Source organism: Apostichopus japonicus, chromosome 13 (assembly GCF_037975245.1).
Source record: "Apostichopus japonicus isolate 1M-3 chromosome 13, ASM3797524v1, whole genome shotgun sequence".
NCBI classification, from domain to species: domain Eukaryota; kingdom Metazoa; phylum Echinodermata; class Holothuroidea; order Aspidochirotida; family Stichopodidae; genus Apostichopus; species Apostichopus japonicus.
The window spans coordinates 3468661-3494371 of record NC_092573.1 but is presented as its reverse complement, the minus strand read 5'-3'; the positions used below and the strand labels follow the sequence as shown (position 1 = coordinate 3494371).

General features: G+C 32.2%; 1 protein-coding gene across 2 annotated transcripts; it reads right to left on the bottom strand.

Moving 5' to 3' along the window:
* Positions 1-3888: 3888 nt before the first annotated feature.
* Positions 3889-23878, bottom strand: LOC139978606 (photoreceptor-specific nuclear receptor-like). Of its 2 annotated transcripts, XM_071988953.1 has the most exons (9): positions 23719-23878; positions 23498-23568; positions 11554-11686; positions 10425-10528; positions 9438-9656; positions 8621-8832; positions 7255-7501; positions 6159-6264; positions 3889-4986 (listed from the first exon to the last, which is right to left on the bottom strand). In XM_071988953.1, exons 2-9 carry the CDS (start codon positions 23559-23561, stop codon positions 4854-4856), a joined length of 1218 nt encoding a protein of 405 aa, XP_071845054.1. In that variant the 5' UTR covers positions 23562-23568; positions 23719-23878; the 3' UTR covers positions 3889-4853. The 2 variants fall into 2 exon arrangements, with proteins under 2 accessions (XP_071845054.1, XP_071845053.1); XM_071988952.1 differs by having other exon boundaries at positions 23498-23878.
* Between the last annotated feature and the right edge of the window lie 1833 nt (positions 23879-25711).

The window sequence follows — 25711 nt, the reverse complement described above, 5'->3', positions numbered from 1 at the left end:
CACCACTGGTTTTGACATGGTTAACAACTCGCTACTTTAATGCAAACTAAAGTGCTTTCTTAACTAAATCAATCATATTTTGTAGGTCAGAGATTTATGCCTCGAGAGCAGCCTAAGCCAACATGAATTCAAGAGCCTTTCGAGTGATTATAGTTCATATTTTCTATCCAAAATCTGATCATCGAAAGTTACCTAAATTATTTAGAACTGGCTCATGACATCCTTTCGGTTGTTTAATTGAAACAAGACACAATGTCAGACAACATGTCAAGTAAGCAGAAGCTATTCCATTTTCCTCGAAAACGTTTTCCAAAGTCCGCTAACCCTCGCAGCCTCGACCAGGGGCTTCGGAAGCCAGGTCTGACCTTGACAAAAATATGTCACCGGGCCCATTTTTTTTATGTTTCCATTTTACTTAAAGAACATAATGTGAACATTATTTTTTATCTCATAATTTACCGAGTCTTCTATTTTACCCGGGCCGTGAGGTTTATGGCAACCCTAACTCCCCTCCCCCTCCCCTCCCCTCGACTACTCCATTTCCAACAAGCCCTGTAGTCTTTCCAATTCTCAGGCTGATGTGCCACCGTTGGTCTTCTATACTATAATAGACGGTTAACACACATAAAGAAAAACGAAGACAGTAAGAATTATTAACAAATTGTCTTTATTATCTGTTCGTACATATGTACATAAGAAGGTAGTGAATATGTTTGTACATCAATAAATACTGCTGTCGTCATGACAACGTTGAATGTTTTCAATTTAAAATTATTAAGAGTGATAATAAGTCACTCTTTGCGAGTATTTAATATGATAATAATTATCTGGAGTGACCGCTTTTCCAATCTGGTAAAGGATTTCAATCTATTCTAAACCTAAATTTACAATTTCAATCTCGTAAAGATCACCACCCTTTCACTCAATGAAGTAAAAATGAATCAGATTTTAAGATCGCTTAGTCCAGCAAAGAAATGGAATGTTACATAACTCATAGTGCTGTGTAAGATCTCAGAGCGAATAAACCAACACTACAATATACATTAGACAATAAAAAAGACACATTGCACTATCCGTTACACAGAGCGTGAGTCAAACAGAGACACAAAGTAACAATTGGCTTTCCATACAGACAATACCGGTCAACTTTAATTGACTTGGATAGCCCCCTCTAAATTATCAACAGTTTTAATAATCCTAAAAATAAATACGTTTGGCGATTTCATGAACAGATAAATGCATAATGTGTGGATATTTAAACCAACAAGGCTGCTTCAACATGTGAAATTTAATATGATCAGTTTTTACTTGAACAGAAACATAACCAAATAAATTAACTTGATATGGTACCCTGTTTACTTCCCCTCCCCCCCCCCCAATCGCCGTCCTCATGTAACAAATGGTACATACATCTTCCATCGTGTAAGTAGCATTAAATGAAAGAAGTCTCAGGACTACGGAAGTAATATAATCGAGTAATATTACTTGGTAGGTTTAATATAACAGGAATGATAAATATTCCATCTAGTTGTAACATGTTTAACAACATTTGAAACTCACTAATTATTACTACCATGCCTTCTATATTTAAACATCACGTCTCATTACTCCATCTATATTCTTTCTCGTTTGTAGGGACTAACCTATTGTCCTGTCTTGTATAGCTATGATCTGTCCTTGTCCATCTATAGGTTCCTTCTCGTTTGTAGGGCACTAGCCTATTGTCCTGTCTTGTATAGCTATGATCTGTCCTTGTCCATCTATAGGTTCCTTCTCGTCTGTAGGATACTAGCCTATTGTCCTGTCTTGTATAGCTATGATCTGTCCTTGTCCATCTATAGGTTCCTTCTCGTCTGTAGGATACTAGCCATATTGTCCTGTCTTTTATAGCTATGACCTGTCTCAATCCATCTTTAAATTTGTATCCCCGTCCGTACGATGCTGGCTTATTAATCCTCTCCTTTAAAAGCTATAACTCACCCTTAGGGATGCTAAAGTTGACTAGAACAACACAGGCTTGCAAGGTACTTTGATCCACGTTTAAAATGCTTAAAATTATTCAAAGACACATAACAGGATCATATACCACAAATTCAACACATTTAACGGTATGAATACAACGTTAAAGTCACGGAAATGGAATTTTAATACAATCCCCCTGGGGTGATTCTGAAGGGTTTAATTTCTTCTGGCCTATTTGGCACTTTCACTTTTCGCTGCACAAGATGCCATTTTACTTATAATTTCTGCAAAATAAGACTTTACACACGGTAAGAAGTCATGTGTTTTAATTAATTTTTCATGGCACTGTATATGGAAATGGAAGAACAAAAATCCGTTACGGTTTTGGATCAACCAAGTTAATTTATCCTAAACTTAAAGTTGATGACGCGTCTAGCTATTACAAAGGTTTGGATTTTTAGTTAAAGGGGGTCAGTTATATAAACATGTTAGAAGTATGTTTCAATAATTATTTACTCAGATAATTTTTAAGAAGATAATTCGTCAAGTCAGGTGATATACGTATGAATGTCCTTGTCTAAATATGAGCAAGTAAAGATAATTTAAATATGTAATTCAAAATTATATGTTGTGATCCATATTCTGTTTAAGCACAAAACACAAACTGTATTTGATTCGTATTTTTGTAATAATATGCCTGGAAAACAATCAGTATTAACTTAAGTATAGTGTACGGTGTTTTATGCGAATGATATGAAATTATGCAAACGTTTGAGCAAACGTCACTGTTTCTTTTACAAATTGTCTTATGAGACAATAGGAGACTGTTCTTTGTAAATATCCATAACATTGTTATTAAACTGAAGTGTAAACTTTAAAAAATAAATAGTAAAAAAAGTAAATATAGATGAAATATCCGCTTCAAAGCATCTGGTTTGATTTTTATTACTAGCACAATACCATATACATCCCACTGTTCTCTAGTTTATTCAACGGCATCATTTTTGCATTTGTTCCCGGCAAACGCTATCTGAAGGACCGCGCGTACCCTTCAATTTCCAACCCCCCATGCCACCCCAGCACTTTTTACAATCGGCTGGTATGACCGTAGCGTATTTATTCGATTATGTAGACACAGCTGAAGGAAACATTTAATTTCGAGTCAGAGTGATACATGCAAATTAGATTAGATTATAATATTATGATGAGTTAGGCCTACAAATTAGCTTTGAATAGTTTTGAAATGTTGTGAAATATAACGAGCATTTTTTTTCTCGAATTGCTAAGAATTGTGCCCGAGAATTTGTGAGAAGTGAAAATGCCAAAACTGTTAAGTGATAGTGAAATATATATAGAGATTATAGACGATTATAAAAGGAGATAGAGTATTCTTTAACCATTAAGAGTCAAATTACAGACAATTATGTCATTAGTCATGAAAAAAAAAACATAGTAGCGATGACAGTTAAACTTAGCTAATGGCTCCTACCTACCTAACCGCATGATTTTGCGATGTAAAACGACAAGAGTTCCGTTACACTATCAAAGAGTCATCTTCAACTTTGGACCAAAACATATAATAAATTAAGGGGCACACAAGCTATAAGAAAACATGGCGTTAGACTGATGACTACCGGGGATAACGGATTGTGTCCGAACTCTGCAATAAATTTTACTTCGTGATTAACTTTGCGGTTGACTATATACAGACATCTATGGGATATATATATATATATATATATATATATATATATAAATGAAAATCGTAATGAGTTGGAAAATCAAGAACAGTGAAAAAACTTCCAGCCTCCACCGGGATTCGAACCCGGGCCTCCCGCTCTGTACGCGGACACCCTAACATATATATATATATATATATATATTTATTTATATATATATATATATATAAATATATAGTTATCCGATGCTCCGTCTGACGTATATTGTTTGCGGGAAAAGACCCCCTACACAAGAGTTGGCTTCAACGACCCCAGGGCCAACCCCTCCCCCCAATTCTGGATCCACCCTTTGAACTTGCACTGTGTTGTTATGGTAACATGTCGACTTTTCAGGGTAGGCTTGTTATTCAGACATAACTAAGCTGACCCGTGATTTTATTTAATTGTAAACAAAAGTAAACAATTTTGATATATAGACTGACTCGTTTTAATTTTAATACATCAGTTCCTAACTATTAGGCAAATTAAATATAATCGTTTTTACTTTAATAGAAGGTTATATATGACATCAACTCGCACATGGATATAACCTCCACTATGAGGAATTACATTTCTTTTTTTTCTGATTCACCGATACTTTCTTCTAAGTAGTTATACTCTGATGAAAAATGAAAGAAAGAATGCCACATTGTTCAGGCAGCCATTTTGGGTGTATAATGCATTCTTGGCATTACAGACTTTTCGTCATTGTGACGTCAGAGAAAGTCAATATCATGCGACCGTCAGATCAAATGTGTTTGTATATAGAGAGAGCCTATACCTTCGATTTGAAAATCTTTCAAGACTGATTACTTAACTCAGATATAATATCCCACTGAATTAAGTTGATCTTTGCCAGAATAATAGCTTATACATCTCCATATAAGCGAAGATGGTTTTTGTAAAGTAACCCCGTAGCTTAGAACATAATGTAATTGATACACCTTATTACAACACTACCCTCAAAGCCATATAGATTATGCATACATCGTCGATAGTTAACCGCCTTAGAATGACAAGATATTAAGTATTTAAGATGAGGAATCCTCTATAACTGACAAACATTTAGAAAAAGGGTAGATATCGGTGGATATCATCTCCATGCCCTTAGGTATATAGATGGATGTCGAAGCGTGTTGCTTACGACTTTGAGATGGGACTAGCTTCTTCTTATTAACTCTTGAACATATCGCAGAGCAGTCTCTCCATCGGAGTGTTACCTATCGTACAACGAAAGAATAAACGCTCCACCTTCTCGGAGTCGACTAAACGTAGGGAGGGCAGCAGTAAGAGCAGTCTTCCAAATCTGTTGAAAAAATAAAGTTGTGTAAAGAGTAAGTGGGCCTGGCGTTCCGATCCTATAGCAGGATCTTCTTCAGAGGCTTTAGAATTCTCTAACACATGGCTTTCTAGTGGATAAACAGTTTGCTAATCGTTTTGTTTTATTTTGATTAAATAAAGTTATCATTTTATCAGGGAGGGTGGGTGGCGAACTTCAGAATGGGGTATTTACTCCCCGACCTCTTTATTTCAATCCACAAAAAAAAAATAGTTACCTCGGAATGCAGCATTTCAGAGGCTAAATATTTTCTTTGTGGAGAGGGCTCACATTTTGGTAGTCGACTTCAATGAAACATGGGCCACAACTTTCCTTACTTAAAAATCTTATATCCGCTCATGTTTATTACATACAAGCAGTACCTGGATGGTGGTGTCATGTCATAAAGCCGGTTTGTTTTTGATGGCAGGTGTATATATGTATGTTTATTCAGGCCATTTGGATTCTTAAGACCTCATTCTTATGATCTCATTGAAATTAATTTAAAAAAACATATGTGATTTAATTCAATTTTAAAATTAAAAAAAATACTTTTTCCTTTTCCACCCCCCCCCCCTCCCTCCCAAGATATACGGAGTATCGAAGTACGGAGCTCCTAACGTTACATTGAGATGTTGAACTGCTGAGATTGTAAATATTTAAATGTCAGGTATCAAGATATTAAGAACTTACACATTGATATGTCATTGATATTGTTCATGGCTAGATATTTAATTACTTCTTTCTATCTCAAGATTTTAATGCTAAGATATTTAGATATTAATATCTGGTATCTTTATATTTCAATATCTTAATGCAAGATATTGAAATCTTGTATTTGAATATCATAATGTTAATATCCATATTTAAATATGTGTCAATATTCCATGTATAATATCGATATGTTTAGATAATGAGATAATTCCCTGCAATATTTCAATATCTAAGCACCTTAAAGACTCCGTAAATAAGAGATGACAATATTTTATATTTAACCCCCCCCCCCCAACAACCCCCAAAAAAATCAGTTTACCTCGTGTTGCCTGTTTGTCCCCTGGTGTGTTATACCAGCATGATCTGTATATGGTTCTACTCTAACACATTGAGGTCACCAAGCCTGGTGTGATTTATATTGTGATATGATAAGTTTATTAACGTACCTTGTCTGGTGTTGAGTTTGTTGTACCCTAACATGTTGAGCCAGCATGATTTGTGCCTGGTCCTGCAAATGTTCTATCTGATGTGGGTCCTTCAGTCCACGAACATCTGAAATTCGTAAACAACAGGGGAAAAAATTCTTTTTTTATATCAAAAGTTCAAAAGTTCTTATTTCAATAACATATATATATTACATATATATATATATATATATTACATATATATATATATATATATATATATATATATATATATATATATATATATAATATGTATTGCATTAACGCCATATACATTTTAACAGCGCCCTAATATTTATGTTGCTTATACGCGAATTTGAAATAGCGACCTCTAATACATTGTTTTCACTTTTTATCTGTCATGCCTGAGACATATGCCATTTAGACTCAGCTCTGTCACTGTTGGGACAGTTTGTATGTATGGCACTTTCAGATAACGCTTCACATTGCACGTCTTAATAACTTGAGAAATATGAAATTTAGTTTCTATTAGATAAAGGTTCAGAATTGTTCATATTGTCAATACGAAGCGTGACCTACATATAGTACAACATAGAATGGTATTAGATTTGTCCGAACTGGCTTTCAATTAAAGAATCATGAGAGATTAGAGCAGAAATAACTAATTAATGGTGTTAATTGCATATAGTATACCTTAGTACTGTTCTTGAGTTGATATAGTTTGTACTAAAACTTGAACTCTAGTCAAACAGGTTTGTTGTCCAAACATTGATTGGATTATTCAAAATTTGGTTGCAGATATCGTATCACGTATCATTTACATAAAACATGTAACTCTATGAAACTAATAACTGACATCACTTATGCCTGCTACCAGTTCACTTATTTGACAACTTCTACTATCGATACCCTAAAAACGGTAAGCATTTATAAGTGAATGCGAAGTTCAATCAGAATGCATAGATAAATTGTTTCTTTGAGAACTCAAAAGAATTTTAATTGATTTTTCAAGCCCAGCCTATCCTAAGCCCCCCCCCCCCACTCCCCCCCCCCCTCCAGGAGAGTTCCTCTAAACATCCACGTTGTTCTTACGTCGTCACAGGAGATAATTACCTACCTGACTTAAACAAAACCACCGCCTTCAGACAAGCAAATTCAGCCGGATCTACACGAATAGCTCGGTATCTGGCTACAACTTCTTGAAGAATTTGCAACTCTGCCACCATTGAGGGCAGTATCGGTGTGTTGCTGGCCTGAGATTGTTCATACAGACCACTTATCAGAGGACAAGATTCCAAAGGCATCGACCACTGAATAGCGCAAAGTAAGAATAATTCACTCCACGCCTCCTCCAACAAAATAACCTGAAAAATGGAAGAAATTTCCTTGTTTTATTGATGTTGAAAATTATTGACATTTAAGAGTAAATCTTATTGCTCTAAAATCAGTCCTTGTACAAAATGCGACGGGGTTTTTTAGAACTTTTTTCCAGTAGTTAAGCAAGTTGCTAACAGTATTTTATCTCTTTGTTTATAAACTGGTCAGATATGTTGCTTGCATATTTTCTTCGCTTTGTAACTAAATGCAAAACATGGTCAAGTGATGGCTTAACAAAATTTAAAAATGATCAAATTAAAATTCCTAGCGTCTAGTTTTACATTAATACAACTAATTTCCAATAAAGAAAGTTTTGGAATAATTTTCATTTTTCAAATTTCTCTGTCTTAAATGGCAACGTAACTCATTAAACCAGTAGTATGCCAGTTTTGTTACTTTCCACATCGTGTGATTATCTCATAATTTATATAAACTGAACTGTTTACTTTTCTATTCAAGGAACAACAGATATATGTTTTGGTATTTATTCTGTAATCGAGTCAGTGCTATAGTTTATTTCTACGTTATATATGCGTAAACATCAGATTAGTGTAGCGACTACTTAATCAGGATCCAATCAACCGGTTACTTATTGATCTTTTTTAAGGGTCAACACCTCTATATATAGAGTTTCTTAGTTTGGTTACTTCCAAGAAAAGTTTAAAAATACTAGGTTTGCTTCGTATAAGATTGCTGAAGAGAAAACCAGAAACTTTAAACAAATACGAAATTACAGTATTTTTTGTATTGTTTCACAATCTATAGGTAACAGTATGCACAGCATTTGTCAAAATAACTCAAATCTAAAAGTTAGTAAAATCCTTTTATCTTCACTAATGGTTCACATTCTTAGCAAGATCATATTGGCAACAAAGTGAATATTCATTGATAATTTATTTAAAATTTTCATAAGTTTAACTCTTTAATCACTGTTATGTCATTTCTTTTACTGATAGAGTTTACAGATAATTCTTTTCTAGGATAAATATAAAATTGCTTCATTCTTTTTGGTTTCTTTTGCAGTCAAACAACTATATCAATCAGCCAAAAATTTAAAGTTTTCTACGTAACTTCAAAAACAATTTTTAAAATAAAATAAATCCTACTTGATCTCGAAAAGGCAAAGCTGCGAATGATGGTAAATTCTTTGACCATTTGACGGCAGTGAAGAGGAGCCTCGCAGAGATCTCGTAAATGTTATCGTAAGGAGCTTGATACAGCGCCGATATTTCTCTCTTAAGTGTGTTACTGTCATCCGTAGATGGGGAAGGTGTAGGTGTTCTGACGTCACTTATAATATCAACTTCTCGAGGGCTTGCTGTAAAATGGAGCAAAAGCTTTAAAGAAAACGGCTTAACATTCCAGAAAATGCAGTAAAAATTAATTTTCATAGCCAAAAAAAATATAATAATTAAAGCCACTGACTACTCTTAGTTATTGTATTCCGTTCAAATGTTTAGTTACTAAATATGATTATGATACAAACCAAATGGATTTGGAAATTAAAAGAATAAATAAGGATTCACACCTGTTAACAGAACTTTATTCGTTTAAACCGTGACGTCATGATTTTCTAGCGTTGTTGAGATATTAAATACCAGAATAAAAACCGTTCTTATAGAAGATGAAAAGAGACAATATCGACGATTATTTCAAACAGTTGATTACAAATCAAACAGTCCTTTCATTTTCATGCTTTATTCTTGTGAATATCGTTTACAATAGTAATATATCCGGTCCCTATTATGCTAGGGAAGTAGCCTAACCATTCTAACCTAACACGTAAAGATCAACACAAACTTGCCACAGATGCTTTCTGCAAACAGTCAACTTTGAATATAAATTTAAACTTGAAAAGAAATAAAGAAACAAACAAAATCTGAGAAATGCAATCTAGCAGCTTTCTATAATTAGTCTGCGTACCGTCCTCTGGTTCGAGTTTCGCGCAGGTTTCTGCTGTGAGTAAGCTGGCCATGAATCTCTGGTTGGTCGTCGTATCACTGGGACCTTTATACACAGATGTCTCTACCGACTTGGGTCGATACGCCATCGTGACGTCATGAGGATCAGTTGCACAAACAGGTGGAACGTTGTCCAGTCTCATATGTGACGTATTTCGAGGTTGCCTTTCATTTTGAACAGCTGGAAAAAAAATGTGAAAATAAATATAGCAATAATTTCATTCGTATAATTGAAGTAAACTATATAACCACATATTCGTCATCGTCAGCAAGACGTCATGAGGGTTAGTTTCACAAACAGGTGGAACTTTGTCCACTCTCATTATGTGGCGTATTGCGAGGTTGCCTTTCCTTTTGAACAGATGGAAAAAATATGTGTAATTGTGTACAATTATAATAAAAATAATAAGCAGACAAATTAATTAAAATATAAATTAAAAATGAGCAGAGATTGCTAAGAAGAAGAAGAGTTGCAAGGGTTTTATAAACTTGAATTTGTGGTGACTGTGATTCAAACATTTTGCCCAAGTTGGAAGTATCAAATCACATTTTATTCGTCTGTTACTGCGAGAAGATATTGTAGCACCGTAATGTGAATCTGTTCGTCTGTATATGATGGTCCCTGTCCTTGTTCCAAAAACAAATTGAAATATTATGAATGCTTTAATCGCAACATCGTTTTGGTATTATCCACCGTCCCTCACTCCCCCCCCCCTCCCACCTCACCCCCTACTTGCCTACACTTCCCTCTTTCTTCCTCCGAACTTATTAATGAAGCTCTCACTGGAGTTTGAATCTTTTAGAAACTTATTTTGTTAATTTATAACGTCCATGATTTCGTCATTGTACGATTCATCCAATCATTGCATATTACGTCTGAATATCAAATCCACTTATTTACTAATATACTTTAAGCTTATATGTCAAAGGTTATATTCTATCATCTTACCATCCTTGTTCATCCCGGTTTCTAAGCATTTCTTTAATCTGCAGGCTTGACATTGATTACGATGAGCCTTGTCAACCACACACATACCTGTACCAGCTTGGCATCTGAAAGATAATTTACTATTATCAGTTAAATCAGCAACTTTCAAGAGAATTCATATCCTTTATTGCGCTTCTATAAAGCAAACAAAGTTACGCTCAGCTTCAGAAAAAATTAAACCGATATAACTTATGAAATTATTGAAAAGTGCAATCAAAAATCTGTTACAGTTGTAAGATTTGTGCTGAATGTTAAAACAGATATCTCAAGTTATTTTATTCCACTTTCAATTAGGTATATTATTGTCAGATTAATTACATATAGCTACCATTAAATAGGTAACGGACAAATTTAATTAAACTCTGGTTTAATTGAACAATTGAGTAGAGGTGATACTATTTTGAACCAATTCCTGTCATTATTTCAAACTGTTTTGAATAATTTACATGTACGCTTTTATTTATACTCTAGTAATGTTTCTTATTTCATGTAAAGCAAAATTACTTATTTTTGATAATCCTTATAGTCTGAAATTACAATTAAGCAAAGAAAACAATACATGGGACTATGTAATTAATTAATTTGCTTTCTTGGGTTCATCTAATGATAACTACCTAAATCCGTCTTCTTATTCTTATCATTCCCATCATTTTTTCAATTTTATTATTGCATGACTTTGCTGTCGTACATGTAGACTATCTATAAGTTATCAATAACTGTGCTCCGGGCGTTCTAAGTACATTGCAAATGACACAGTTTCCGAAACGTTTTAATCTCAATCTAGGAGGATATGTATTATTAATTTGGGAAATTTTAATTACAATATTGATTATTTAGGACACCGTGCACCCAAAGCTTCGATATATTTACATTATTGCGCAAAAACGCAAACGAAAAGCGTACGAGTCTTGGTCAATTATTGTGTCCCCATAGTTTGTATTTTCTCCCCCTACCCCCCCCCCCTCTCTCTCTCTCTTCGTCTTGAGTAGCCAACATTTTCCTGAATCATTTCAAAGAAAGATTGGATGTTCTTCATATCAAGAAAGCAAATAATAATAATAATAATGGATCAATTTTTGTGTAAACTAACCGATAAATCAATTTCCTTCGCACGCTTCTTTTAAAGAATCCACTGCAGCCATTACACGCGTAAATCCCATAGTGTTTACCAGAGGAAATGTCACCGCAGACCTTACAAATCAGACCGCCGACACGCTTAGGTGCTAAAAAGGGGGAGAAAAAATATTAAAGATTATTGATTAGTTGATAATATATTTAATAAAACCAATAATATAAATAACGAATTTCTAAAGTTGATCTTGCTTAATAAATAGTAAAAAAAATCACAAAGTTATAATCGAGTATATGTTTAATCTTTTCAGATAAACGTTCAAAAGATGGCATGTTTGGGTTTCAATAATATAACAAGTTTGACGGGAAGTTGTAAAAGATATTGTCCCAAATGTTTATTTTATATTCCTCATTCTTCATAAATCTTTCATTTATTATGTTATCTTTTATTTTGTTATTTTATATAATCTCTGATTTATGGTAGGCATATTAGCTATTTACACAACGTTTATCTTGTATACGTGTGTTAGATCAGTGGTGTTAGCTGCAGGAGTGTTAGGTCAGTGGTTAACGCCGGTGCCTTCCAGTCATAAGATCCCCGGTTCGAGTCACTCCAAGATTTATGTATGTCGTCCAGTTACAGAGTTGTTGACAATTCATAATCATGGAGGTTAAATATGAATTTAAGAGACTGACTTCGGTCAGCTTGCGGCTTTGATAAGCCAATGGGGCTTCTTCGCGAGTTCCTGCTTGCAGGAGGATATAAAATACATACAGATACATACATACATAAACTCATTGACCAGATGACGATATGGTTCATGGTTTTGTTATAAATGTATAGAAACTGTATACAATAACTGACGTATATAACAAGCGATTTCATTGGTTAGGTCTCACATTGACTAGTAAGAGTTGGCTAACAACTCTCAATCCATACCAATCAATCACCGGTTATAAAAAAAAAACATTTATAATTTTTTCAGAATATGTATAACTAATAAGTCTTTTAAATTAATTTACTTTGATGTGGAATATTTTAGGAGAAAATATTTGCAATTTTCAATTTATCTTTGATTTTGGATCGACATTATTACCTAATCAAACTTCATGTGAACACCCTTTACACCGCCCCCTCCTTAGGCACCTCCACCTCCCACTTCCTTTTTATGTAGCATGCATATACTAATATCGTTGATTTAATAATAACAAAGTAAATGTATTAAGAAAATAATTAAGGATTAAAGAAACGAACAGGGAAATGAAGATCTACTTGGTTGTTAAATGAAAAGTAGAATTAAGAAAATAAAATAGTTAGGGTAGAGGACTTCTTCTCTACGTTACAACAGTTACACCGGGTACACATGCAGCCAACAAACACCCATAGCAACCATTACAATAGTGACGTCATCCATGCCCATTACCTAATAAATATTGATTACATTTTTGAAAGTTATTACAGAGTTTGTTTCCACAACGCCCGCAAATTATTGTTACAATACAATAATTTGTATTACATCGGTTGGATGCATTCATTCCTATGTTGTAGCGGTTTTATTGTTACCCAGTTCTAGCAAAACATAGGGGGAAATGGAACCGATATTGTTTATGACGTTTCTTTAGCGTTAACTATAATGGTGAGAAAATCTCCAATGGAATTTTTGTTACACGTGTGGAATTTGCTTTTATTAGTTTTATAGTTATTTTATAAGTAAATGGACAACGGAAAACAATGGAAAGAAGCAAATAAATATTTGAATTTCTTATTTATTTATTATCATGTTGAGTTTGGTTTGGTTTCTTTCATAAATTCCTCTCTCACTCACTCATTGTCTCTCGCTCTTTCATATAGGTTTACTTCTCGTTTTATCTCGGCCTTTTGTTTATTATTTGTTTGGTATTCTTCTTCCTTTTGTTTCCTCGGGGTTATTTATACAGGACAACAATTAACCTACTTGTCCGTAATAGCCAAAGGATGGGGAAAAAACAGTTGCTTTTGTTTCCAAATTTTATCACAGTATCCATTCATTCTTTAATTAGGAATTAAATTATGCAAATGTGATTAAATGCTTGAATTTTATATGACAAAACGGGAAATACTAAACCAGTAGGAGAATAGGGAAGTGGATTTTTCTTCTCCTTCTTTCATAGTATTCACTTAAAAACGTGCTAATTACACCACAACGGATTCAGAAAACTAAATATGCCTGAAGAAAAAAAAACTGTGAAAATATATAATTTTTTTCGGTTGCTGATGCAATAGGTAGAATACTTTCGGTAAAATAATAAAAAGAAACATATAAGGATTAAACATGGTCTACTTTGTCGTCATTATGACGTCACGACATGGACAAATATTAGTTTGAAACAATAAAGTTGCTATTTCGAAATTTTGTATGATATTACTCTTATGTATTCTAATATTCTTACGGGAATTATTTTTTTTAAATTTATTTTTTAGTGTTGCCATAGGTTACGATCGCAAATGTGTAACAAGCAACATCTGGTTTTAGTCTCAACTTAAAGACATCTTTAAATATATCATTGCATTAATTAAGCACGCCATTAGTGATATTTTAGATCACATGTAAATCTACAATTTCAAAATACCTTAAAATAAATGAAAAATATAATTAATTCACTTTAAAGATACGAGATTAGAAATATCGCTCTCTCATTAATTCTGTCAATCAATCAAGCCATTTTCCAAGACTTGCAATATTGAGCGGTGTTTTAGATTTTTCGATTGCTTATTATCTAGTTTAATAAATGCTGAACTGACATGAAATAGCCAAAATTACGTTGATTCCACCATATGTCAATGTTGTTAACGTCTCGCAAATCTATAGTATCTTTTTTTATTAAGTTAAATGAAAAGTATAATTGTTCTTCCAACGGTTTTTATGTTCCAAGGTATACTTATTAAAATAAATTTAATATATATTTAATTCATGTAAAGATATAGGAACTAGTTAATCTCGCCACTCCAATAGTTTAATAATTCTCTCTGTTTTTACTAATAAGGGAAAGATCTGAATAAATCCAGTAACCAGTTGATTTCTCTTCTTAAAGTAAAACCAAATATGCAGAAATGTTGTATTTCAAAATATTTCAATTAAAGTTTTTTTTTTCTAACAGCAAAACCAGTCGTGTAGGATCCTAGCTCGTTGTTCATTACAAGACTATATACTAACGTGTATAAGTAATGCAAAGGCTTTCATAAGAATACTTTATTAAATTATTGCAGTAAACTTTCATTATGTCATTTGCGGTACACTCAAGCCTTTAATAGATCATTTGGGAGAGATATTTAAATGGTTTATCGTCGAAAAGAAATTCGGGCAAAGGAGCCTGAGGTCAAAAGTGTAAACTGGGGCTTAATTAAAGCCGTCAGACTGAATGAAAGGTCTTTGTCATTAAAGTAGTGTTTATAACGAATTTTGATCAATATTGCAGGATGCACGCAGTGTAATATACCAATGTTCTTTAGTCGAACAGTTGATTAGCTGATACCCACATTCTTAATACCAAAGGGTGAGATTGTATTCTTTCGAAGAGTGTCCAGTATGATAACTCTTTCTAGAGGGAATTAATTCCTTTCCTCAGAGTGAATTCTTGTCAATTTTGAGCAGACTATATAGATTAGAAACACTCACTAGATGTAGCGGGAATTTGGGATTGAAGTCACTCTTTTTTAAGATTTAATATCACTCCTGTAAAAGTGATGTGATCCATGATGGACACTCGAAAAGAGTGCAACCTCCGTCATTTTGAAATTAGGATTTTATAAACATGTCAAATATTTCAAGAAACTGTTACAGTCCTGGCCTGTTGTTATAGCATAGTATTCAAACAGAATTATGAAAACTTCGAAATACTTAACGATTTCTTGTTTTGTTGATTCAATGAAATAATATTATTAATTAGTCACTTTATTGACTGTCCTATAGAGACAGGCTTCCTTGTTTAACCAATAGCGAAGCTTGATGAGAGCGGGGCTCTGGGATAATTTCGAGGTCTGGGAAATATCCCAAATATAAAAATATGAAAAATATTAAATGGAAAACATAAAAAATATAGAAATATCAGACATGGCTTGCGACAACTCTGGCATTATCAATTACACTTTGACTTAGACTTGCCCAAAAATATATTTAAAAAAAAAACACTTAACATGCGCCGAATAATAAAAAAATACATAATATATAGAAATACATATAAACTACGGTTTTTTATCATATACATTTACATCACAAAATTTATTAACATGTTGAGACATGGAATCACTTTTTCCAGGTTTGTATCTGTTTATCTTTTATTATTTAAAAAAAAAAGCTATTATTAAAAGGACGAAATTACATTGTCCCAAAATATATATTTAAAAAGAAAGTTTATGCACTGAATATATATATATATATATATATATATATAAACATATATATATATAATATATATAAACATATATATATATATATAAACATATATACCGTATATAACTGGTCCATCACTCGGATTATCAGTAAACCAAAAATATCAAATAACAGCAGAGATAAATAAAACAACAATGAATTATTCTGATATAAAAACAAATTCATATATAATAAATAAACCACTAACACACTGTTCCTCGGGGCGATTACACTTCTTATGACTTCCAAAAGTTTGTGGTTTTGTGAAAATCTGACAAAATATGTCCACCTAAAAAATAAGGTATATTTCAACCATATCTTCCCTGTCTTTTATCCCTTGACGCGTCAGTAAATAATATTTTCATAAGTTCTTAAACCAACAAATTATAGATCAATTGGCTTTCCTTACATATTCTTGTATTTCAACCAAAATTCTACTCTGTACCTCACTATTACTTTTTCCTTCCGATAACTTCAATCAATTTACACAAGTCGGTGATTTTTAGCCACAAATTATGATTTGAGTCCTCCGTAAGAGGTTGAAATAGTGCGGTAAGTGTCGGGCTAACGGAAGGCGAGTTCAAGCCCCTATACCGCTCAGCCTTCCCAGCTGCTTCCGGTAACTCACTTCAACGTTGACAAAATTAGCTAGAGGCGTTAAAGAAAAAATATATGCAACGGAGTCCTATAAGCTGAAGGCACCTCGAATGAGCGAAATTTACGAACGTAAAGAGAGAGAGGAGGGAGAAGAGAAGAATTTATAGAAATTTGACAGAGATTTTTTTAGCTCTTGCTTCATCCCGTGAAATTGGTTATCATTTCATTTGTATTTAATGAAAACTATATAGGTGAGAAAATAATTCATTATTTTCTAGAGAAGGGTGTAACGGAGCAAACGACGTTTCCAAAACGAAACGGGATATAATATTTGTCACATTTTGGAAATATTTACGAACTGTGTTTCCTATATTTTTGTACTTCTTTGTATCTTTTTTCCTTCTTTGTTCCCCTCTTTTTGGCGTTTTGTTTGATTTTATAAAAAAAAAATGTTTGTTAGCATTAAGCACTCCAAAATGTTAGGACTTTGTTAGGACTTTAGCATCAGATATTAGTGAAAAATCTAAGGGATGAATAATTCCCAGAATCCATACAGCAACAAAAGCCCCCCCCCCCCCAAAAAAAGCACAAAACTAAACGGGAAAATATTACGGAACATTTACCAAATGTAAACAATAGTTAATTATTTTTTGATTATTGCCTTGATTTGATAACAACACAAATTGATAAGAAAAGTTTTCTTCTTCAGTTGTCATGAGTAATAACTTTTCACGGAAGTTTTTAAATCTTGGTCGACTTGCCGGGTTAGGGCCGGGAGGGGGGGGGGTGGATGCTAGGCTAATAGGGATTATTATGCGAGTGGTGAAACAAGGCACCTGAATCGGACGCATCGGTGAAAAGTACATAAGGAATGGCTTTGGAAACAATTCTGAGAAGCATAACCGCTTGTATCACTTTGTCTAAACTGTGATCACCTAAACAATTCTCTCTCTCTCTCTCTAAGCATCATTTATGGTAAAATAAAACGTTAACGCGAAATTATTATAGACTTATAGACAAAATAATATGATTTATAATAGCCACTTTACTATATAAATTATTTTAATGATAATATGGGTGTTTTCATCGAAGCCTTGGAGATAACATTTACCCACCCCCCCCCTCCTCTCCTCCCCTTCAGTATCTGGTGTAACTCCACATTGTTATATGGGTATATATTTTCTCTACTTCAATTATGTTCTATGACATTTTATATTTTATATTTTCAAAATATATTTCATAAGATTTTTTATTCAGAATTTTGAACAGTCCAGGTTTGTTGAAAACAGATGAAGACAAATATGATACCTCCGCCCACCCCCCCCCCCCTCCCCTCACCTCCTATTTCAGAGTCTTTGCATACAAACTAAATTTAAAAGATAAGTAAATTCCATTGATATATTCTATACACAATGTGCCTAGCTTCTGTTTTTTATTATTCTGTTTTCTGTTGGAGAAGGCTCGGGGTATAGGAAGCATTGTAATAATTTTATCGTTTGGACTTGTTTGATAATTATTTAAATGACAATTGTGTTTACGCAAGAACATTTTACCAGGTCTCTATGAATCAATAAATACCATTGAACAAGAGTCATCAATAATTCATTATCATATTTTGAACTAAAGACTTTCCTTGTTAGGATAAGCTGCTGAAAATGATCGATGAACTGGTAAAATGTTACATTAATGTATGTTTTCAAGAGAGAAAATGTGATATGCAAATCATATTTAATATAATTAAATAGTCTACGTAGCGCGAAACTCGATACTATAAAAATAGAAAACACCACAGACTTTAATGAATATTAATTAGTTAAAAACTAATAATGAACGAAAAATGGTAATTATATAATGATAATTAATGTTAATATGCTCCCATGTTTACTTTCTGCAAATTATTGAAAGGTAAAATTAAGCGTGACATCGTTAATGTTGTCTTACAGTTTGTTTAACATGGTCGTATTTCATGGCTTGTCACCTGAATCAGATATCGTGAATAGCTGAAAAGTGCGATTTATAGTTTAACAGTTAATAATTATAATAATTATGAATTATATTTATATAGCGCTTAATGCAGCGTTTCAAAGCCTTTTAACAGTCGTCAATTTAAACTTTATTTTGTTAGTTACACCATATAAAGGGGTGGGAAGAAGGGGCACGATTGTTATTGTGATATTTTTGCAGGGATGAATATTTTAAAACTTGAATGTTTAATGGTTAAGAAATATTTAAGAAACTGTTAACTATTTTAGAAATTATATACATTATTGACGTTTTTTTTTTTTGCAGTATGAATTTTAACAATTTTAGATTTGTACAAATATCAGAAATAAAAATAAATGCACATCATTATTTTATCTTTCCGTCGCAATTTTGTTTGTATCTAAATCACTTTCAGTACTGAACTATATTTCTTTCGAAATTCCACAATTATTTGTTTTGCCCTTTCTCACGAGAAAACGAAAACAAAAAGTCAATGGCGGACGAATTTGATATGAATTAAAAAAAATAGGTTTCAACACTCCTTGTTCCATATTTTATTTTTTAATTAACGATGAAGAGATAATGATTGTGATATGACACGAGTCGAGCTATAGGATTGCTTTAGAGACTTTGAGAACAAAAGACATTTTTTGTTTTGTATGTCAGACACAATAATTATATACGGTCATTTTTTTTTTTTTTGTATACGTGAATAACAAAGTTTGCCGAGCAAAAAAAAAAAAAGTATGCCACGTTAGAATTTTCTACAAAAGCCGAGATTTATCATCCCCAATATGATACACGATTTTTAATTTGTCAATTTTCTGGTCCATCTGATTGTGATACACATGGATTTGGGAGCGCAAGCGTGAAAACGCCAAAAAATTAACACCAATCAATAAAGGAACGAGACGAATCAGGCTACCTAAATATTTCAATTAGAATCCAGAACGACACACGTGACAGAAAAAAAAAAACCTACTGTGTGGATAACAATTCATTTGGCTGTCATTTTCGCATTCGGCTTCTGTTTTATTACAGGTGAAGACGAAAGATATAAAACAGTGACGTAATTAAGAAAAACATGGAGAAGGAAAAGAAGAATTTAAAAAAAATGATATAAAAGAATTAAAAAAACAGACCTAGCGGAATAGAGTGATACAAGTAAACAGACATACATTCTGTTGTAAACATGATATTTATTTTATAAGACAAAAGATGTTTCTATTACAGGTGTATTTAATATCTTTAATACTGTAAAATAGAATAACCTACCGTTATCGAATATGTAGAACAATTGGGATACAGGTAACCTATTTTAATAACAAAAGGAATCTGGTGCACCTGTCTATTGTTCTTATCACGATCGACAACAGTACATGAACGGAGTTTGAGAAAGTATGTCACATTTTTTTGTAACCATCATTTTTTAATTTTTTTTAATAAGGCTTTAAAACCTAAATGTTTTACTTTAGATTGCAAAGAAAACAACGACAGTAAAACGTACTTTTTCGAAATGGAACATTAGGTTTAATAAAGTGTTTTGTTATGTATTGCAATGTTATAGAAACCTTTTGTTGACTGTGTGTATATAGGGAAACTCCGTTTCTGCTAGTGCAATATCCATCCACAGACTCTTTCCAATCAATTATCTTCTCAAATTGGTATAAAGGTAAGGCTCCGATTTAACAAAGCAAATATATTTTCGAAACTCGGAAGTAATTCCAACAGAGTGAGAATGAACTGTTTGATAGTGTCCAAGATTAAATTCTTTTAGAGGTCAAAACAAGATATTTTAAAGGTCTCTGGTGAAGTCACTCTTATCAAACAGTTTACTTCATGTAAAGTTAGCTCTAAGATCGATGGGGTTTTTTGTCATTCTGTAAGGCATAAATTTGTCTGATGAGAAGATTGTATTTCACATCTTGAGAGATGATTGTTGACACTCTTCAAAATGCATATTACAATCTCAAAACAGATTTGCATATATCTCTATAAATTTTATAAACGAGTTCTATCAAAAATATATCTCTCCTTTCCGTGTTTTGTTTCAATCAACTGGTAATTAAGTATAACCTTATCACTATAATAAAAAAAAAAAAATCTGAACCATGTATTTCCAAATGAGATTATAAAAATAGGTATACATCTATGGCGAGATTTGTTCAAGGCCCAAACTATTTTGTTGTTGAATAATATTGGGTTTCAAAGTAGGCGATTATTTAAAAAAAAAACATCTCAAATTTATTATGACTTTAATGCAAGCAATTTAAAGCTACAAATTCGAATATCTTTACGGGAAGTTGCAAACAAAACCCATCATTATGTATCTTCATTATGTTTTCACTGCTTTCGAATGCAGAAATAATTACTGATGATTTCATGTATATTGAATACATTTACAGCAGTTAATGGAAGAATATAGTCTCTGGTCCGTTTAGTATTGTATGAGCTAGTTAATTGTCATCGGCACACATGCGTAACCCTTCACCGGGTTAAGCCCATGTAATTCCCATGCCCTGTCTCTCAAGTACACCCATCCTCCTTAAAATCATGTTTGAAAAGAGAGCGTCAATTTTTACATAAAGATAAATTCAAGACTGCATTTCAGAAATTAGTTTATGTTGACTGTAAATGCATCATACATTCATCCATGATGCAAAATAATGATAAATTGGTCATTATTTCGTGTACATATTAGTTGTTGTTTTTATCTTAATATATTTTGTTTAACTTTTCAACTAAAACGGGAATGAAAACCCGAGACAATAAACTGTTCCGTATTTACTTTTAAAATCAAATGTTTTTTTTGTGTGTGTGTGTGTGTTTTTGGACGGGGGTGGGGAGTGGGGGACAATTCTAACGAGATAATGGAAACATGATGGAAATGTGTACAAATATTGCTGTTCTTATCAAGTGTGATAAATGTTGTTATACAAGTTACAACAAACAATTTGCAGACGTTTTCGACCGGCTATATACATGATATATTCGTTGAATTACAATTACAATACTCATTATAGGTCATATCCCAACTTATAGATTTGATTTTTGCTTACCAGTTATCGTAAACAAATGAGAAAATATATGCAATGCTTTTAAATTAGCATATATCTTAAGTTTACCAAATAGATGTAATCGGGCAACGAAATACATAACAAAATGAACGGATATTCCAAAAGTTAATACAATCAAGTCTGGTGTATCAAAATATTTATCTGCTACTGCTGCTACAATTTTCAGAAAATTGCAGCAAAATATGTCATTTCCTTAATTTTTTTCCATAATTATTTCAGAACGGACCAAAACATACCGTATAGTTTACTGTCGTTTGTGGATATCAAGTAACGCTCATTTTGATAAATTGAGACGCCGTGTGCTTGAAGAGCTAAAATAAATTTACTTTATTAAAGAAAAGGTTGAATTAACATTTTTTTGTTGTTGACGAAGTTGATTAATTTGGAATCATATCATGCTATGTGAAGACTGAAGTTGAATTTGAAAGTTTCCGAAAACTTGGATGGAGATGTTTGTCTTGCAATATTTTGATATTTATGCCAATTTTGTTCGTTCCTGGTGCAATTTTGATTTTGATTTTGATCGTATAGTAATTGTTTTTTATGTTTTCTGTGGGTAATCCTTTTTTATTTTGATACTTTGATACTTTCATAGCATTTTGATTGTATTAATTTTATTTTATGCTACAAGTGTCTGATAACATGAATTGTATTAATAAGAAAGAATCAGAAATCTTCTAATATATTCTTGAAATATGTCTAAAATGAAATAAGTATATTTGTCATAGCCATATTTGTAAGAAAAAAATCAACAACCAAAAGTTTCATTATTCCATTGTGTCTAGATTATTAAATAATCAATTAAAACAGAATACCTAATTTTACTTTATTGCTAAACAATATATGGAAACATTGTGGTAATTTAACCTCTAATGTAAATTAAGAGACCATAATAATTCGTTATTGCTCTTCTCGTTTTCAGTGTGATTAATTTCATACCATCAAAGCTGCAGTACATTGCTGTAGTATTCTGTAGCTTTGATAGTATTAATATTAAGCCAAAGCAGTTATTTGAGGAATCTGCTTACCGATATCACAAAATCAAACGGTGAATATATGTCGAAGCTATATACCAAACAAACACCGTTTTAACGCAATTTGGATCACTCATCTCTAACGTAGTTCATATCTTTATCGAAGTGGCATGCTGGTATTGCATTGTTTATATGGGCATGTATATATATATGTTTGTGTTTGTTGATTGTTTCAGTAAATAATGCGATTTTGTTTTATTTTATATAATGCCAACCTCACAATACTCTTTAATGAAAGGCGGTAATCGAATATACACTTTATGGAATGGATTTAGTTTCTTGTTTAATTGTACGAGGGTTTGGTTTTATTATATTCTAGTGTAGGTCTTTGGGAAGAACACCAAGAACGTCTATATATAAGACACCGAAAGTGATAAAAACAGCATTTCTAATTCGCCTGCAAAACCAATATTTTGTATTTACAGAAACAAAAATGACAGTGAGTACAACAAATGGAGTTAATCTTTATTTCTTGTGTTTCTTTAAAATTACATGAACTTATCTAGCTGGTCAGTAGTGGTTATCATTTCTTTATTTAATTAAATATTTATTTATTGTTTATGCTTTTGTAATGAGAGCTCTACGATATCAGTGATGATAACCCTATGCATGTCACAATATAAAAATAAAAAAATTTTCTAATTTAATTAATTACATTAACACTGTAATTTTCTCCTCCTTAGTTTACGAATGAAGTTAGCATTTGTTTTTTGTTCAAGCTATGTTAAAAAAAAAATACTCTTGAAAGTTTTAAGTCCCCTAAATTTCATATCAAATGAAATGTTTCGATAAATTGATGTAAAAACAACTGAAATAAAAGCTGCATGAAATATATAAAGAGATAATTATGAAAGTTTTCTTACCATTGTCGTTAATAGATTCACTCACTGCCGCTGTCACAACCGTTCCAGGTAAATCTATTTCCATCTTCAAATCTTAAAGCTTTCCGAATTCTTCCTTTTCTTAAACTTTGTCCCCAAAATCTATCTCTCAGAAGTTCGAGAAAAAATCAATATTGTTTTCAAGTTGGACCTCCTTGGTAGCCTCTTCCAGCCCACGAGCGCAGTTATTACTTTGAAGCCAAATTTCCAATCTTTTGATACAAAGTCAGGAAACCACTTTCTTTCTGTGGTGTGATTGTGATAAAACCAAGTTCACTATATTGTTTGACTTTCGTCCGCTTCTTTTTCCCTCCAAAAGTTTACTGAAAGTATTCATGAGAGCCAACAACTATTTTGAGCACTTTTCATCTTTCGCTTTTTCATTGAATTTTAATTAAATATCAAACTACGACACATTTGAAAGTAAAATGGAGAAACAAACATAAGGGGTGATAGAATGAGCTGCGCATGCGTGAATGAAACGTCAGTTGTGCGATGCAATTTTTTTTTTTATTTCTCTTTTTTTTTCTCTCACTGTTTTTTTCAAAGGAGAGGGTTTGGGATGGTATAGGGCAAATTAAAAGTGATTGGATTGGACGGAGGGCTCGCAGGTTTGTTTGAGAAACAAATACTGCTGATTTTTCAACCAGGTTTGAGTGAGAGTCGTCATCGCTGAAAGTGGAGAAATGATCCGCCTGTTTAAATACGAGATCAGAATATATTTCTTTAACGCCTTAATTTTTATTAAGTGAAAATTTTGGTGACATAAAGAAGTCATCAGTCGATGAAGTGAAGAGCATACAATCCTCTCTTTTGCTCTCTCTTTCAATTGCTTTCCTTTTCCTTTCCTTTTATTTTATGATTATCTTTTCTTTTCCTTTTTCTTTTTAAATTGTGAAGTTTAAATATAAACAGAAATTTGAACGCCGAAAAGTCATTCCTCGTTTTAAGAAAAATTTTAAAGTATCAGTCGCTCACGAGGCAACAATTAAAGGTTCCAATCATTTAGTCATGATAACGTGGGATATGAAAATAATGTTGGTTCGTTTTAAGAATTTAAAGAAATGTATCTTAGAATACAGACGATTCATATATGTACAATCCAAAAAAATTATCACTTCTACTTTCTCATCAAGAATTTTCCTATCATATTTCGCTTTGTTTGTAGATATGTGTGTTTTTCGTTTGAAATTTGTAATCATTGTTTTTTTCTCTTAAGGAAATAAACAAGAAGGAGTAATCTTATAATTTATTAATAAAGAACTACTTCATTTTTTTCATGTTAGTTAAATCTCGAGTCTCGAGTCTATAGAAAGTCGCTCGAGATTGTTCTTCATTAATTGTTCTTCATAAATTAATTAATTACTACAAACATTCCTTTTGAGCATTGTTCATAACTTTTACGTTTTTAGATTAATATAAAAACTATTACCTTTTTTTCGAGGAAGTTGAGTATAAATATATATAGTTGAATTTTTAAAGGACATGTAAAAAGAAAACAAGTTCAAAACAACTGCAAAATTCTTTCGCAAACATTTTAAGTACTTGCTAATCAATTTAAAAGTTAAGACGAAAAGCCGTATGTATAGTGCTGACGCCGTTGTTATTTAATATTGTTTACGTTTTATAGTGAGACGAAAAGTTACAAGCAAACTATAAAGAAAATCATGCAGGTAATGATCAGGTGTAATAATAATTGATACTGGAAAATATTTAAACTTATAGTACTCAAGATTACCTTTGATTCATTTTGTTTTGCTTTTATACTAGCGTAGTAAGAGTCAGTGATAACGTCGAATGAAGGACTGGTATATGTAAATGTACATAAATATATATATATATATATATATATATATATATATATATATATATATATATATATATATATATAAATATACATATATATATATATATATATATATATATATATATATATATATATATATATATATATATACATATATATATATATATGTGTGTGTGTGTGTGAGTGTATGTGTGTATGTGTGTGTGTGTAATACATAATATATTGCCAATCTACGTGTTGCATATGCAGGATGAGCCTGCTAACAGGTATATATTCTATCATTACGGTATTATATTACTAATACTGGAGCAAAAACGTGGATATAACACTGCTATGGATATAGCAGTGTTATATATATATATATATATATATATATATATATATATATA